At 41.8% G+C, this 16816-nt stretch overlaps 2 protein-coding genes across 4 annotated transcripts; one reads left to right on the top strand and one right to left on the bottom strand.

Annotated features, from left to right (window-relative positions):
• The first annotated feature begins 528 nt into the window (after positions 1-528).
• On the top strand, positions 529-16769 carry LOC118412727. 3 transcript variants are annotated; one of them, XM_035815775.1, is made up of 7 exons: positions 529-642; positions 13662-13778; positions 13943-14071; positions 14356-14385; positions 14915-15037; positions 15260-15408; positions 15650-16769. In XM_035815775.1, exons 2-7 carry the CDS (start codon positions 13706-13708, stop codon positions 15776-15778), a joined length of 633 nt encoding a protein of 210 aa, XP_035671668.1. In that variant the 5' UTR covers positions 529-642; positions 13662-13705; the 3' UTR covers positions 15779-16769. The 3 variants fall into 3 exon arrangements, with proteins under 3 accessions (XP_035671668.1, XP_035671659.1, XP_035671651.1); XM_035815766.1 differs by lacking the exon at positions 529-642 and adding an exon at positions 5939-6046; XM_035815758.1 differs by lacking the exon at positions 529-642 and adding an exon at positions 12879-12967.
• LOC118412761 (N-alpha-acetyltransferase 20-like) lies at positions 1525-6003 on the bottom strand. The gene is made up of 6 exons (XM_035815784.1): positions 5803-6003; positions 5012-5036; positions 4686-4776; positions 4382-4517; positions 4106-4242; positions 1525-2773 (listed from the first exon to the last, which is right to left on the bottom strand). Exons 1-6 carry the CDS (start codon positions 5853-5855, stop codon positions 2688-2690), a joined length of 528 nt encoding a protein of 175 aa, XP_035671677.1. The 5' UTR covers positions 5856-6003; the 3' UTR covers positions 1525-2687.
• Positions 16770-16816: the final 47 nt, after the last annotated feature.

Below are 16816 nucleotides of genomic sequence, written 5' to 3'. Positions count from 1 at the left end.
CCTTGTCAGGATTCCACTTCATACTGATGACCATCGCATTTACATGGTGGTGTACGCCTTTAACTGACTAACTTGTCACAAGTATGAGATTCTCATCATTTACCACCAACGAGTTATGACACTTTAACAGCAACTATGCAAAATAGACCCGCGTGTATAGACCATGTATAACACCTGACATGAAGATCAAATCATTTGAATGATAGATTTTCCCAAGGATTTTCCTCATTGATCATGCACGTTAACACCAACCTAGAATTTGCCCGCTGCCCAAAGAGAAGACATGCGAGGATTAAAAAAAAACATACACACGTATTGTGTAGGCTAATACAAAAGATATAACGTTAAATATTTGTAGTGAATATACATATTTTCGTCGTTGCAGAAAGATCCAGGTTTTTCTAGAAACAACGCAGAACAACCGTGACCATGGCAGCCGCATGACGTATATATACGCCCATTCATGCCAATAGCCACGCCCACGAAAGGCCGAGGGTCACGGGACTTACCGATGACGTATTAGCTATTCAAGCGGTCTATTTCGGGCGGCAACCATTACTAGTTCATGCATTTGAATAACAGCCCCGCGTCGGGTTTCGCAAGTTAAACCGCCGATCGAACTTATTCACCAGTTTGTGACAGGTGAGTTTCATTATATCCAAGGTTCATGCCTTATCCTAAGGTGGTCAGCGGGGTTATGAAAATCATTAATGTACATGTAACAGTTTCATACTAGTGTAAAGCCAAGTAAGATCAAGTTAAAGGGGATAACTCACAGACTGTCATATTCGAAGCAAGGACTGAAGGAGCCATTTCTTTTTGTACTGGGTCGCTGATTGCCGGCCGTCGCTGATTACTGGCCTCCAAGTGTATTATGAGCACACAAAAAAGACCACAGAGAGCCTGCTAAGGAGGCTAATTTCCAGGGCCATGAGTAGATTATTCTTTGCCAAAATATAGCGACCTGCCATGTTTACACGTCAAAACTTACATGCTGTATTTCAGTAGATTTCACCCTCCTTCATATGTTTTCCTGTGTTTTCCTCTGTATTCCGGTAGAAGGCGGACCCTATCAATAGCTGTGCGAAACATGTACCATCTGTATCGTTACCACAGATGGCACATGTTTCATGCAGCTATTGATAATATCCTTTTGATGAGAAAAACACCAATGCCGAGGTATTTCTCATCTGTAACGTTTGCTGGCAAAAATTAACGTAAAACCCGACGGAAAGATGACGTCTTCTGTTATGAATGACGTTACTAGTACTGTAGCATCTACGGACTAAATTTTGGTATAAACAGCAACATCAAAACGTCGCCCAGAGACCGCTTCAGACGCTACGAGTTGAGAGCTCAGGACATTTCAGGAATGCAAGCTCTGACATTATCGCAATATATTGTCCTGGAAAGTCGCTCTGAGACAAAGCCTAGCCAAAGTACAAACCTTTTCCTCTAACAAATGGTACGGAAACAAATACTGCTGTAGGCTTTGACTACTACATAAGGCTTGGGGAATGTATACATATTATTATTAAGATGTTCACTTCTCATCACTCATATTTATTTTGCGACGGGAAAAACAATGTCTTCTCACTGTGTCAACATTCTCTGATTACTCGCTGCACAAAATGCTTTGTTACATGCAGATTACTTTATTTGCTGAAAAACCAGGAACTTCCTTGGTACAACCTTCCCAGCATATATTCCTTTCCCAGTATTTTTCCTTTCGCGGCATATTTTCCTTCCTGGCGTATTCTCCGACGTTAAAAATCGCGAATCGACCTCCCCAACCCAACCCACCCCCCAACAACTTACGCCAATGCCCTCAGAGAGGCTGGTGAAGGAGGCTAACAGATCCCATTACTGTGAGGATAGTTACATCGACACTACTAGTATTTTTTCATGTTCAACCCACTCCACTTCTTACACCTTGTTATCATCTAGATAAACAAGGCTACAAAAAGAATATGGTTGGCTATAAGCATTTCCCCCCCATGTAATAAATGTTTAAACTTCTCTAACCTTTGGTATACAGTACCTGCACTTTTAAACACTTAGTCTGGCTCATTACTTTTGGTGCTTCTATCTACCAACATCCATCCAAAATAACCTTTCAAATGGAAGAATTAAAAAAAAAAACTAGACTTGTAAGCTGGGTACCATCCTCTGGTTCCCATCCTCCTGAGTTTAGGTTCACTCCCCCTGACTGTGGGCATCAGTGAAAGGGGGTGTATACTCATGGGGATTGTACCCAGGATAGAATTGTGGTGCTTGTACATGTATAGCTACAAATATAACATTGCCCCAAACCTCATTAAGGTTGGGCCCCACAGCAGATCTCTTGCAGATCTATGACAGATGCCTTGTCTCTTCAGGGGGCAGTCCCTGTTACACTTAATGACTTATGCCCTAAATTTTGGGGAAATCACTGTTGAAAATGGCGTATGGTCTCCGACACTCTCCTTTTAAAATTTTTGTACTTATGGCTGACTTGCTGGACATACATCGTTACTTAATGAGATTGTAAGTTTGACAGTGACATAAAAACTACCATGATTGTAGGCTGGCACTTGGTAACATGGCAAGAAAACTGCAACTGTCAATTTGGCTGATCATATATTTAGGGCGAAGTTTGTTTTACATCTGTCCCAGACCTGTAAGAATCCTGCTGTGGTTCACTATTGTTATTCTATGTCCTCTGGTCGGACAGGATGGGGTAAGGGTATGATGGACTTCTTCTTCACATCTGCAGACAGGGCCTTCCTCATGTCTGAAAAACACACAGACAATTTTTCCATCAATCGGACATACCGGTAGTGATATTCATTTCAACAGAAGTACAAGTTAATGAGTGCTACCCTATCGCAGTCCCTTAAACCTTGGAAGGGAGGTATACCAGCGGTAGTGACCAAAATCAGGTACAACATAGAATGAAACTAGAGTTCCACGACCCCATATCTTCGCCAAATGATTCCATCTTTTACAACTGCTGTATCAATTGTGTTTGTCATTAATTAGAAAATAAGGCTCTTATTTGCATAAATCATATTACTTGATCATGTCCTCCACCAAACAACAGACGCACACAATCTATGTTAAGAAAGAAGGCTTTTATCGCATTTTCTGATACTTTATGCAAATGAGGATCTCATTTGCATAATTAATGTTCAACGATGTTCACCTGTACATAACTTCCAAATGCTACAAGTAAAACATTCCCGTCATTTACCACACTGACATTATAGCATAGTCTCATGAATTATGCAAATTAGGTCTTTATTTAGCATAATATTTCGCAGGCGAAATTGATTTATGCTTTCCTTCTCAGACCATCGCCTAACTCTTGTAGCTCTAGGTATGTTATACAACCAACACATCATCACCCGACAAAGGAAAGTTGTAGTAATATAATCTGCATATATCTATCAATATTCTTCTCTTTCTCAGTTACAAATGTCACATGTTGCGATGGTCCTGTAATGGAACTGAGCGTGTTTAGACAATTTCTTAATCAATTATGCAAATTAGCTTCCAATCTGCATAGATAATATGTAATTATATGAAGCATCACGTAAACTATCCACAAACCAAAAATCATAACAATCCGTCAACCTCTTCTTGAGTTATTCCCTTTAAAAGGCTGACACTAAACCTGCCCTGCAGTTCCAAACAAGTCGCTAGGGGGCCCAAACCTAGACCACCTACTCACGGCATCAAGAGCTGTCTACTACTTAAAATTCATAGCCGCAGCATGTCCAGAACTCAAGATATCAAACCAGGAAGTTCCGCTGCAGTACCGTAATAGGCCGCTAGGGGGCCCAAAATCCACTCGTTTCCAGGTCTTAACAAGACCTACCCACATACCGAATATCAATACAATCCATCTAGGCGCTCTTGAGTTATGGTGGTCTTCTACAAACACCCATACATACACACAAACGCTACCCAAAATGTAACCTTCTTGGCGAAGGTAAAAAGGATGTCGACATATATCAAGATAATGGATCAGCTGGTAAGAGAAGAAGAATTCAATTCAATAAATCAATTTTTTGTCTCTATCTGCTTTTTGTTTTCTTCAAACCACAAACTGATACAAGCTCACCATAAGCATCCTCATCAGGGTCTCCTGAGTAGTACTCCAGCACAGTCCTGTAGATGCTGTACCCCAGCTTCTTGTACATGTCCACTGCAACCTTGTTAGACACTCGCACAAACAGGTCCACAAAGTAACAGTTCTTGCTGCAGTCAAAAGGGAAGAAATGTTATGATTCATGTTAGAAAACAGTCATACAGTATCCAAACAACATATCATATAAAAAAAATACTTGCAAATATGTTCCATCCAGAGCACTACATCCACAATCAGATAAAGCCTTACTTTTCTGAAATCTGCTCCAAGCTTGACATCATCTTGGCGGCCAGCCCCAGTCTCCTGAACTCAGGTGCCACAGACAGCGCCGTGACGTGTCCATGCCACTCCTCCTGGGCAACACGGCCTTCTGCCTTACCCATTACTGTAGACAGAAAACAATAAAACATCTATGTGATTTACGTATCAAGACTAGTTGAGCTAAGAATATCAACAGGAACAGTTTAAAATCAATGTCGTGATTCCTTTTAGCAATAGAACAATCTGGCATATCATTAATGCAACCATATCAAGAGCACACCACTGTACTTACTGTATCCCATGATCTCCCCTGTGGGTGACTCAGCCACCTGGAAGTACTCAGGCCACCTGGCCAGGTACTGCATGTAGAATGGTAGGCCATACTGGACAAGTATCAAGGAATCCTTAACCATGTATACAACATGATATACAACATACTTGTATACAACAATACATATACTGCAACGGATCATTGACAGTCAAACCAGAAGCGTTAAGAAAAAATCTCTTCTTCAAAGAGGAGAGAACCACACTTTAAAACAATACAATCCATGCAATGTATGTTTTTAATGTTGCAAAATGACCACATTAACACCAACACACTAATTTGAAGGATACAGTTTCAGTCAGTGGATCCAAATTCCTGCAATTAAGGGAAATGCAATTCAGGTTATGTTTGTTCATATATTTCAATAGTCATCTTTGAAAATATTTAGCTGCAGAGCAACTTTTGGATTAGGCTGCCAAAAGCCTAAGATTTTTCTGCCAGGGGTAGCCTAATCCAACTCTGCAGCTAGAAAATATTATTTAATATTCTAGCTTGATTTAAACACTTGTCCAATGCTCAATGATATTTCCCAAATGTCTACCAGTGCCCAAATGTTTTGTTACAGTATGACCCAGAACACACTGTGTAACATGATAAATTATCAATGACGGTGGTAAACTGTGATGATGATGTAATGTAATATGGGTCAGTGAACCTTGGTGCGGGAAAGGTTTAAAGTAAAAAATATTACTCTGGCACAGTAAGCGTCAAGATGTTGTTATTCGTGGGATGTAAAAGCATCCTTCTGATTTTTTATAATCTAGTTATACTATACGAAACTGCAAATTATGTAAGATACCATATCAGCACAGGTTATAAGTCTAAAGAAATATTGTCGAAAATGATTCATTGATGATATCCTTGTGGAACTCAAATGCATTTTGCACATATAAATATATAGTTATCTACTGTTTTATACCATTGCACCGTTACACGTCAGGTTTATCATATAATATGATTATATAGTATAAAGGCAATTTGCCTTTATACTATATAGCAGCCGAAAACAAATTCTACCTCTGTATGAGCTGAGTGCTTACCAAATCTACAAAAGCCCCCCTCCCCCATACGAGAGACTTACACTCGATTAAACCGGAACAGGTCATCGCATGTGAACGGTCTTAGGGTCGTCATTACAGACGATCGATCACACTGTTGTTATATCACAAACAGGTTTCCTAAAATGTAGCTTTGTGCACAGAATTGGTTCTCTTCTTAGCCGGTTCTGAGGCAACCAGCTAAAGCATGCAGCACGGATGGCGACCGGAAGCGGAACTGCGTCACTCAGGAATGCACCGCGGATTGTTCTGATCAACTTTTGAAAGATAAAACCATGAAGCTAAGTTTGATACCATGGTAAAATGTTTTAGTCTCCAAGCAGAGGTTAGGCTCCGGCTGTTGTTGTTTTTTACGTGTTTTTTTTTCGTTTTTATCTGGCTTTTCTATTTTGTATTGTTTCTTGAAGTCCGCCAGCCAGGTTTTGGCAGTACAAGATGCAATACAAAATAGAAAGCCCGATAAAAACGACTAAAAACGTTTTAAAAAAACAACCGGAGCCTAACCTCTCCTTGGAGAGTAAATTTTTTTACCTATGGAAATGTTTCTGTAACTTTTGACATATAGGCTGCCTACTGAACGATAAATGAGTCATTTCGAAAAAAAATATGATGCGCTATTGCACACCTATTAACACAGTTATATAACTTTATTCAGTTCCTGGGGATTTTAACGTTAACGTAAATAAGACGGCGAAATGTTAGCTTTATAGCAGTTGTGAGTCCATCTCGAAGGCTGTGCAGACAGTGCCATGCACAGAGGCGATGTCGCGAGCACAAATCAATGTCGCGAGAGCCAGCCCAGACTGGTTTTATCTGTCCCCTTGTCGAGGGGAAAACTGACATTGAAACAATGACTTGCCGTTTATTGGACAGAATGTTATCACCTAACGTTTGTTACTGTCAAGTAACTCTTCATCGTCAATAATTGCAGTGCTAAAGCTACGTGATTGATCTATTTTGTGAAACTCAAGTAGAAGGCTCACACACTGAGAAATTTCCCCAAGTGAAGGCAAGGTCAGGTGTGTACGAGTCACCCACATTAGTCAACGGGGAATTCCATGAATAGACCGTGAAATGTGAAATGTACTCAAGCCACGCCCTGATCGTATTGAACGTGGGGTGGCGGGTACGCGGGTCAAGGTACATGTACTGTACAGTAGTGGCAAAATATTGGACATTCTGAAACATGGGGCATTTCAAAAACTTACAAATAAGCTTACAAACCAACGGGTTATCGATTTAAATACATCATTGTGTTTTCATAACAGTCTGCATTCAGTGGCTACGAGTAAAATCTACACCAGGGGTTCATTCATGTCTCCCTTGGGAATTTCAGTACAGAGGACTAACAGGTTGCTCGGTGTCGTTCATGGCCCGTTGCTTGCCCGCTATCTCGAGCTGCGATTTTTTTTTGGTCAACCCTTACGTTACGGAAGCCTGTCCGCTATCTCGAGCTGCGATGTTTTAGTGAACCCTTACGTTACGGAAGCCTGTCCGCTATCTCGAGCTGCGATGTTTTAGTCAACCCTTACGTTACGGAAGCCTGTCCGCTATCTCGAGCTGCGATTTTTTTGTCAACCCTTACGTTACGGAAGCCTGTCCGCTATCTCGAGCTGCGATATTTTAGTCAACCCTTACGTTACGGAAGCCTGTCCGCTATCTCGAGCTGCGATTTTTTTGTCAACCCTTACGTTACGGAAGCCTGTCCACTATCTCGAGCTGCGCTTTTTTTGTCAACCCTTACGTTACGGAAGCCTGTCCGCTATCTCGAGCTGCGATGTTTTCGTCAACCCTTACGTTACGGAAGCCTGTCCGCTATCTCGAGCTGCGATTTTTTAGTCAACCCTTACGTTACGGAAACCAGTTCAACTTCAAGCCAGTTGCGTGTCCGCTATCTCGAGCTGCGATCTTTTCGTCAAACGTTACGGAAGTGGTCAATTATGTCCAGGTCCTGTGTGGCCCGTTGACGGAAGTGGTCAATTATACGCAAATCCAAACACTCAGGGCCCAAACGAATATCGAAACAGTCTAACCGTTATATAAAGACACGAAAATATGAAAAAATTGGAGCGTTTAATACCAGTCCTATGATCTTTTAAACCGAACGTTTTTAGGTGGAGACACAGCCCGGTGTGATTCTTTTAGTTCATGTTTACCAGAATCGTTGGAGAATGCCCCACTCAAGGAGGTTGAAACCTCCTTGCCCCACTGAATGACCAGCAGCATGTGTTCCAGGAATATGTGTCTCCCCAGGAAAATCAGTCCCCCTCCTGCCATTGGTCCAATTTGAGGCCGGTGGGCGTGGCCTAAAAGTACGAAAGCCCACAGCAACAAAGACTATTATATGCTATATTTCAACATTGAAAGCTGTTTTTCAATGTAACGCACATCTTAAACTTGAATGTTTAAAGAACAAACATACTTTTTGTAGTGATTGAAAGAAGGGGGCCCATTTTCCCGGGCAGATTAGATTTTCGGTGCCCTTAGATCTTCCGATGCCCACCCTTTTTTTCATCTTGAAGACATATCTCGTAATACAGCATTAAAAAGATATGAACGTTCAGTGAACGAAAAAGGCTCATTAGTTTGGCATTTGTAGGGATTCCAGGTTAACATATCCCCAAAGGTACTCGGGATTAATGTCCCCTCAACTAAAAGTCAACTAGTCTCACTGTGGTCAAATTTAAAACATGTTTTTCGACTTTTTGGCCATCGAATGCATTACGGGTGAATGGGGACATATTTCCCCAGGGTAACCGACTGAATGACTATAACAGATGAATGGGTACACATTTTCCTAGGATTTTCTGTCCCCTCACTTAATGTATAACAGATGAATGGGAACACATTTTCCCGGGATTTTCTGTCCCCTCGCTGAATGTGTTACAAGAATGGGGACACATTTTCCCGGGATTTTCTGTCCCCTCACGGAATGTATAACAGATGAATGGGGACACATTTTCCTAGGATTTTCTGTCCCCTCACGGAATGTATAACAGATGAATGGGTACACATTTTCCTAGGATTTTCTGTCCCCTCACGGAATGTATAACAGATGAATGGGGACACATTTTCATAGGATTTTCTGTCCCCTCGCGGAATGTATTACAGGTGAATGAGGAAACATTTTCCCGGGATATTCTGTCCCCTCGCTTAATGTATTACGAGAATGGGGACACGTTTTCCTAGGATTTTCAGTCCCCTCACTGAATGTATTATGAGAATGGGGACACAATTTCCTAGGATTTTCTGTCCCCTCACTGAATGTATTACGAGAATGGGGACACATTTTCCTAGGATTTTCTGTCCCCTCACAGAATGTATTACGAGAATGGGGACACATTTTCCTAGGATTTTCTTTCCCCTCTCTTAATGTATTACGAGAATGGGGACACATTTTCCTAGGATTTTCAGTCTCCTTGCTTAATGTATACGATCCTAGGAAAATGTGTCCCCATTCTCGTAATACATTCAGCGAGGGGACAGAAAATCCTAGGAAAATGTGTCCCCATTCTCGTAATACATTCTGTGAGGGGACAGGAAATCCTAGGAAAACGTGTCCCCATTCATCTGTTGTAGTCATTCAGCGAGGGGACAGAAAATCCTAGGAAAATCTGTCCCCATTTTCGTAATACATTCCGTGAGGGGACAGAAAATCCTAGGAAAATGTGTCCCCATTCACCTGTTATACATTCCGTGAGGGGACAGGAAATCCTAGGAAAATGTGTCCCCATTCTCGTAATACATTAAGCGAGGGGACAGAAAATCCTAGGAAAATGTGTCCCCATTCTCGTAATACATTCAGCGAGGGGACAGAAAATCCCGGGAAAATGTGTCCTCATTCACCTGTTATACATTCCGTGAGGGGACAGGAAATCCTAGGAAAATGTGTCCCCATTCTCGTAATACATTCAGCGAGGGGACAGAAAATCCTAGGAAAATGTGTCCCCATTCTCGTAATACATTCTGTGAGGGGACAGGAAATCCTAGGAAAACGTGTCCCCATTCATCTGTTGTAGTCATTCAGCGAGGGGACAGAAAATCCTAGGAAAATCTGTCCCCATTCATCTGTTGTAGTCATTCTGTGAGGGGACAGAAAATCCTAGGAAAACGTGTCCCCATTCTCGTAATACATTAAGCAAGGAGACTGAAAATCCTAGGAAAATGTGTCCCCATTCATCTGTTATGGTCATTCAGTGAGGGGACATTCAGTGAGTGTCCCCATTCTCGTAATACATTAAGCGAGGGGACAGAAAATCCTAGGAAAATCTATCCCCATTCAGCTGTTATACATTCCGTGAGTGGACAGAAAATCCTAGGAAAAACTGTCCCCATTCTTGTAACACATTAAGCGAGGGAACTGAAAATCCTAGGAAAATGTGTCCCCATTCATCTGTTATAGTCATTCAGTGAGGGGAAATACTGGTTACCCCGGGGAAATATGTCCCATTCACCCGTAAGGCATCGCCAAAAAGTCATATTTATTTGATTTAGAAACATTGAAATTAATGTCAAGAGTTGTAGTTTCAAGTCGAGAAACAGGTTTCAAATTTTACTACAGTGAGACTAGTTGACTTGTAGCTGATGGACACCTTTGGGATATGTTAACATGGAATCCCTACAAATGTCGAACTAATGAGCCTTCTTGTTCACTTAACGTTCATTTTCTTAAACGTTGTATTACGAGATATGTCTTTAAAAAACAAAACGGGAAAATATGACCCCATTCTTGTAATACATTTAGTGAGGGGACAGAAAATCCCGGCTTAAACCCCGGGAAAATGTGTCCCTATTCATCTGTTATACATTAATTCAATAGGGGGCAGAGAATCCCGGCTGTGTGCTTAAATGTTGCTGTGGGCCTTCGTACTTTTTAGGCCACGCCCACCGTGTAAAAGGGACCGATTTTCCTGGGGTACACTCATTCCTGGAACACATGCACGCCTGGCTTGGCACGTGTTGAGCAAATGTGCTTCCAAGTGTAAACTCGAAGGTCATACTACACATCACGCTCATTGAAGTTAGTTTTCAAGGAGCCCAGTGTACGATGATGATTATGTTTTCCGGTTCAATGCCGTGCATCAAATATGAACAAGAGTGGAAATTTTGCTACAACAAGAGTGGAACTTTTGCTACCACGGCGTTCCAAGTTGTATAAAGTGACGTCCCCTCTGGCGTTATCACGTCTGCGTTGCACCCAGTTTGGTGCTGTTTAGTGTGTGAGGTTGACGATTTTGAAAATGACCACCAAAATCGACTTCATTTGTTAGGTAGTGATTTTTGGCCATCAGAAGGTCAGAACTAATATTCCGACATTCAAAATGTTGTGCAGAACTTTGGGAGCTTACATGATTTTCTTCTAAAGAACGCTGTAAAGGGGAAGAAATGTGAGGCCGGCGAGCCCACAGCTGGAAAAATCCGGCGGTTGGGAGAATTTAGCAGTCATCAGTACACAAGCTGTCACCGAGCTTCTGTTAAGCAAAGTTCTCGTAAAAAACATTACATATAGCCTAATCTAAAACATTTCGAAAAAATGTTTCTCTGGTAAAATGTGTAGTATGACCTTCGAGTTGACACTTGGAAGCACATTTGCTCAACACGTGCCAAGCCAGGCGTGCATGCTGCTGGTCATTCAGTGGGGCATTCTCCAACGACTCTGGTAAACATGAACTAAAAGAATCACACCGGGCTGTGTCTCCACCTAAAAACGTTCGGTTTAAAAGATCATAGGACTGGTATTAAACGCTCCATTTTTTCATATTTTCGTGTCTTTATATAGACTGTTTCGATATTCGTTGGGGCCCTGAGTGTTTGGATTTTGCGTATAATTGACCACTTCCGTCAACGGGCCACACAGGACCTGGACATAATTGACCACTTCCGTAACGTTTGACGAAAAGATCGCAGCTCGAGATAGCGGACACGCAACTGGCTTGAACTGGTTTCCGTAACGTAAGGGTTGACTAAAAAATCGCAGCTCGAGATAGCGGACAGGCTTCCGTAACGTAAGGGTTGACGAAAACATCGCAGCTCGAGATAGCGGACAGGCTTCCGTAACGTAAGGGTTGACAAAAAAATCGCAGCTCGAGATAGCGGACAGGCTTCCGTAACGTAAGGGTTGACAAAAAAAATCGCAGCTAGATATAGCGGACAGGCTTCCGTAACGTAAGGGTTGACGAAAAAATCGCAGCCCGAGATAGCGGACAGGCTTCCGTAACGTAAGGGTTGACGAAAAAATCGCAGCTCGTAACGTAAGGTGGAAAAACTTGGTTGCGCGTGTCTTGTGTCTTGTTAAGAAGGACCACCCGTGCTAATGCCGTTATGTAAGGTTTGCTTGAGACTCGGTGTCCCTCTTGTGTCAGGATGGCGAGGCTGTGGAAGGTTTTGGACGAAGGGTTGATGGAAAATGTGTATACTGTCCCAGCCCAGACAACATGAAATTCAAGTACCTGATTGGCATGTAAGGTGGATTGTGTTGCAAAAATCGGTGAATTCCCTTGGGTGCAATATCATTCTACGTTAGGTCTTCTGTTAGGTTTGGAAATGCCCCATGTTTCTTAATGTCCAATTTCTTGCCATGTATAGTACTGTAAGATATTTCCAGCCCAAACTGGTCTGATCTGAGACGTGGAGACCCGGCCTCCTATCCAATGTACTGTGATATCAGAAGAAAGCTGGATGACACATTCGTTTAATGGACAAAATGTAACGTTAAACTTCTAGAAATCTTCACCATCAATTGCAGGACCAAACTACATTGTACCATTTGTGTTGTGGTTACGTGTCCTGTCCAGATTGGAAAGTGAACCTATCCAATAGTCTGAATGAAACGTGACTTGGAAGAAACTAATATCCGTTTTACCTTTTTAGCCCAAAGACCTTGGTCAGCCTCTAACGTTACTTTACATTTTCCCATTGTTCAAGTAAAATTAGTCAAAACTCCGTTTTCCTATCCTTTCAGTTTCTCTGAATCGTTAGGATATCTTTATTAAGGCAAACCCGCACTCAGTTTTTTGGTGGATAGATTTGATCCACCCCCACCCCTCACCCCGACTACCAAGTCAAATGGAATCGTTCAGAATTGCATATTGGTGACGCAACACACAGAACCGCACAACACGGCGGCGCCGCTCAAGCTCACCCACTTTTGTCATAGAACTCCCCCGAGGCGGTCAGGACAAAGATCAGGTAACGGAGCGGCTACATCTGTCTCCATACCAAATTAGATACCGCTAGCAGTTTGGCAGGGGGTTCTCTAGCAGTAGTGTGGTTATTGTTACTGTGTAATTATGATATAACGGCGAAAACTACTAGTACTACTAACTGTTATAATGTTTGCCATTTGTCCCACTTCCGGCCTGGCTACCTTACAAGCCTCGCGGTATTGTTTGTTTCACACGTTACCGGCCATGAATGTGGTTGGATATGCATTTTTTGGGTTTCTTCAGATAATTTGAATCTATCATTTTCTGACCGATGGCCAATTTCCCACTGGGTGTGATAGAATGCGCAAATTCCGGACCGTTAAATGGCCGGGTCCGGATATGACTAACTGTTGTACAGGTATGCGGGGCCGGGAATCCCCATCGGCAGACATTGGAAAGTCCCGTGCGTAATTAATCATAATGCCAGGTGACCGTTCCCGTCGCCGCCTATTATAAAGGTTGAATGGAAAGTTACTGCGATGGTACAGATAATAAAGACTTAAAGTTAACAAACTGTTTGTCTGATGCTTCCGTGCGTTTCTTTGTACATTTCTCGACTGTCGACGGGTTTATTTTTACGTCGAGGCGTCCACATATACTTCTAGGTAGTGCCATGACGGGAGCAAAGGTTAACCATATCAAAGCTGTAATTGACTTTGCCTCGGTTCAATTTACAGGTTGGTGATTTGCAGGCTACCTTTGGTCGAAGTAGCGTTGTATAATGTCGATTAGGAACAAAGTGGGGACGGCAGCAGCCATCATGGCCATGGCTTTGGCATTTGGCAATACTGAAGGTGAGCAAACATGCATCAGATGCATCTCATCGTAAACACGCATGGTCTTTCAGTTCATGTTCAACAGTCTTCCTTTATGATGCCCCTCAAATATTTTGGAAAAGTGTCAAAATGTTAAAAAAATTCGTCTGTCAAATCTTAGACCATACCTTCTGCTGTTACAGATGCACCTGCCGCACTTAATATAGCCTTGGCTGCATGTGCCGCTGGTGAAGTGCCCGATGGCCTAGGGAACTGTGTTGCGTGTGATACATGCACCAAGTACCCGGATTCTCCATATTGCGCACTTTGTGGTGAGTTCTACTTCTTGTTTTCCCTTTTCCTTTTTATCGGCGACCATGCTATTTACAATATAATGAAATGAAATGACACAGAAAAGTTTATTGGCTTGCCTCCTGCAGGGTATCATTGTGTCATTTTTTGGTAATAGATTAGATCTGAATTAAGTTTATATATATAATTGTCTTCCTATTCATTTTATCTGTCACATAGCATATAGCATGAATAGATGCAGCCACTTCTAAGATATTTTTGTACAGATACGTTTTCACCTGACAAGTTGACGTTTTTCTTGAAGGTACACCAGGAAAAGGTTCCAAGACGCCTGGTAAGTAATCTTTATTGACAGTTCTATGTCTAAGTCACTTCATCATATCATATCATGTACGAAAACTCATCAGAGGTTGGTGAATTCCCAAGAACTGTAGTCTCCCTATAACGTTAGTTCAATGGCAGTAACCTTGGGTCAGAGGCCACATTCAGAGGTAAGGAGTGATCGAAAGAAAACAAACAAAAATGTGTGACTGAGTATTGTTGCCTTATATGGTCAAGACTCAAGAACAAAGCAATGTTTACTTTGAATGACATAACCCATTAGCTCATATTTACTCTGCCTCTGCCTTCAAAAGCCTAGCGATTGGGGATTCCCCAACAAGGATCAAATGGCACATTCTTCAGAACGTTTGTTTCTTAGTAAATCTAAGTCAATCTATCGATCTATCGATTGATTGATTGATTGATCGAAAACAACCCATCGGGATACTTGTAGGAAAACAATATTTTGTCAATACCATCTTAAACTTGCTTTTCTACATGCTGATACACAATTAATGGCATACAAATGTTCTCTCTTTCAGATCAATGGAAGATCGGAGTGGGTGTTGGAGTGCCTGTCCTGGTGCTGTCCATGCTGGCTGCGGTCCTTTTGTACAAGCTGTGGTACAGAAGGCGCCATGATGAGGAACAGCACAGGGACCAAGGTAACGGCACAATACAAGTAGTTATTTACACAAGCTTGTTGAAGGCGTCACGATAGAAATAAGTGAATAAACATTACAGGATAATTGATTTTACAACACTACAGAGTAAACAGTAGTTGATAAAAAGAAGGCCATCATCTCCTTTATGAAATTAGATTACGGTTTCCTTGTTTAGCAGAAGAGCTGCCACAGTATCTAGCTAATCCGGTTTTGTACTTATAGAAAATCAAGGAGGTCTCGTACAGATTCCAGTACCCCCTGCACCAGTAGATGATGAGGTCGTTCAGGCGCCTGCAGGACCTGCAGTCACAGTCGAAGCCGAGCAGGAGAGTGGACAAGACCGCACTGAGCCCACCTCAATCGCAATACAGGTGTGTTTCTGTCTACCAGTTGGTCCCGAATTGCACTCATATCCTAACAGTTTCTTTTCAAAAGCTCCTATTAGTCAATTTACAATGTGGCCTACAAATTTTAAATTATGTATATTGGAAATTATGTGCTGTTTTTATGTACGCATAGATGCCTTCATGTATGTGTGTCTTGTAGCGCTGTCCACACATAGCTTCTGCATGTGACATATGCATGGCTGACATGCATCCTATCATACCTTAGGTGCAGGAAGATGCTGGTTCTGAAGATTTTGCTACTGAAACAGCTCCATCAACAGGACAACAACAGCCTTCTGATGAGCAATGGCCCCTGATTTCTGACGATGAAGATGCTGCCACTGTACCAAAGTAGACTGCATAAAAGAACCGTGAATAAATGCGCGCAGAACCTCGCCACAGGGATAGCAAGGGAAGAGAAGTGTGTATTGTCCATGATTATACCATCTTCTCTTCAATAGCTATACCTGTGCCAGTAGGTCCTAACACAGCCACCTAAAGTCTTAAGGGTGAAAAAAGTGTTCTGGACACTAATATGGTCTCCACGAGTAAGAAGACCTAGCTGTCAGAACTGCAAGAACCGGTTCTCAGTTGAACGTACTAAGTTGTGGCATAAAGGTCCAGCGCCAAGGTTGGCGAAGATGACCAAGGTCATGATGAAGTCATTTTGTGTCAAGAAAGGCAGAATGACTCTTATTAACAGTAATCAAGCTTCACTTTGCCGCAGTTATTAGAACCATCATTAAATCACCTGGATTATCTTACCAAACGTCATATCGACGGTCTAGTAGCAAGTTCTCAAAACTGACCAGGATGAAAAAAAATCAAATAAGAGCAATGGAACACGTATATCATAGCAACATCATTGTTGGCCCGCTTGTCGCGTGTATCCTCAAGCATTTAATCAACAAGATGATTCAGTGGACTTGACATTGCAAATACAATATATATATATGTATGGTTTATGTGTCACAATAGTTATCTGTTAGTGTCTGGATTATTCTATGTCCAGTCTGTAAAACTATGTCCAGTCTGAAGAGCTGTGAAGTTGCTTTACATGTATGCTTGTTTACTGGTATAATTCTTCAGGTGCAAACACCCTTTAAATATGACTTGGAGAATTTTGGTAGTTATCCAAAATGAGTAGTATGTTGGACTACCAAAATCCTCCGATATGAAGATATGACGAATGTAGAAGTACATTAATCCACATATTCAAGTGTATGATTACAATATCTGTACCAATAGCTATTTTCACCAATAGCTCCACGAACGTATGTAACCACAGTAAGTGTGAGAATGCTGCACCTGTGTGAAAAATGTTACAATAAAGCTTTCAAATCAAACATGTCGGTTTAATGTGCATTACTTTCTAGATAAGACAAACCAATGA

The sequence above is a fragment of the Branchiostoma floridae genome, chromosome 1 (assembly GCF_000003815.2).
Source record: "Branchiostoma floridae strain S238N-H82 chromosome 1, Bfl_VNyyK, whole genome shotgun sequence".
NCBI classification, from domain to species: domain Eukaryota; kingdom Metazoa; phylum Chordata; class Leptocardii; order Amphioxiformes; family Branchiostomatidae; genus Branchiostoma; species Branchiostoma floridae.
The sequence above is the reverse complement of the archived record's forward strand: the minus strand, read 5'-3'. Positions and strand labels throughout refer to the sequence as shown.

Coding starts and splice junctions, on each gene's coding strand:
- LOC118412761 (XM_035815784.1), bottom strand. CDS start 5,855: ATGACGACCCTAAGACCGTTCACATGCGATGACCTGTTCCGGTTTAAT. Junction 5,037..5,802: donor CTGTTCCGGTTTAATCGAGT/GTAAGTCTCTCG, acceptor CCTTAATTGCAG/GAATTTGGATCCACTGACTG. Junction 2,774..4,105: donor CCCTGATGAGGATGCTTATG/GTGAGCTTGTAT, acceptor TGTGTTTTTCAG/ACATGAGGAAGGCCCTGTCT.
- LOC118412727 (XM_035815775.1), top strand. CDS start 13,706: ATGTCGATTAGGAACAAAGTGGGGACGGCAGCAGCCATCATGGCCATG. Junction 14,072..14,355: donor TCCATATTGCGCACTTTGTG/GTGAGTTCTACT, acceptor TTTTTCTTGAAG/GTACACCAGGAAAAGGTTCC. Junction 14,386..14,914: donor AAAAGGTTCCAAGACGCCTG/GTAAGTAATCTT, acceptor TCTCTCTTTCAG/ATCAATGGAAGATCGGAGTG.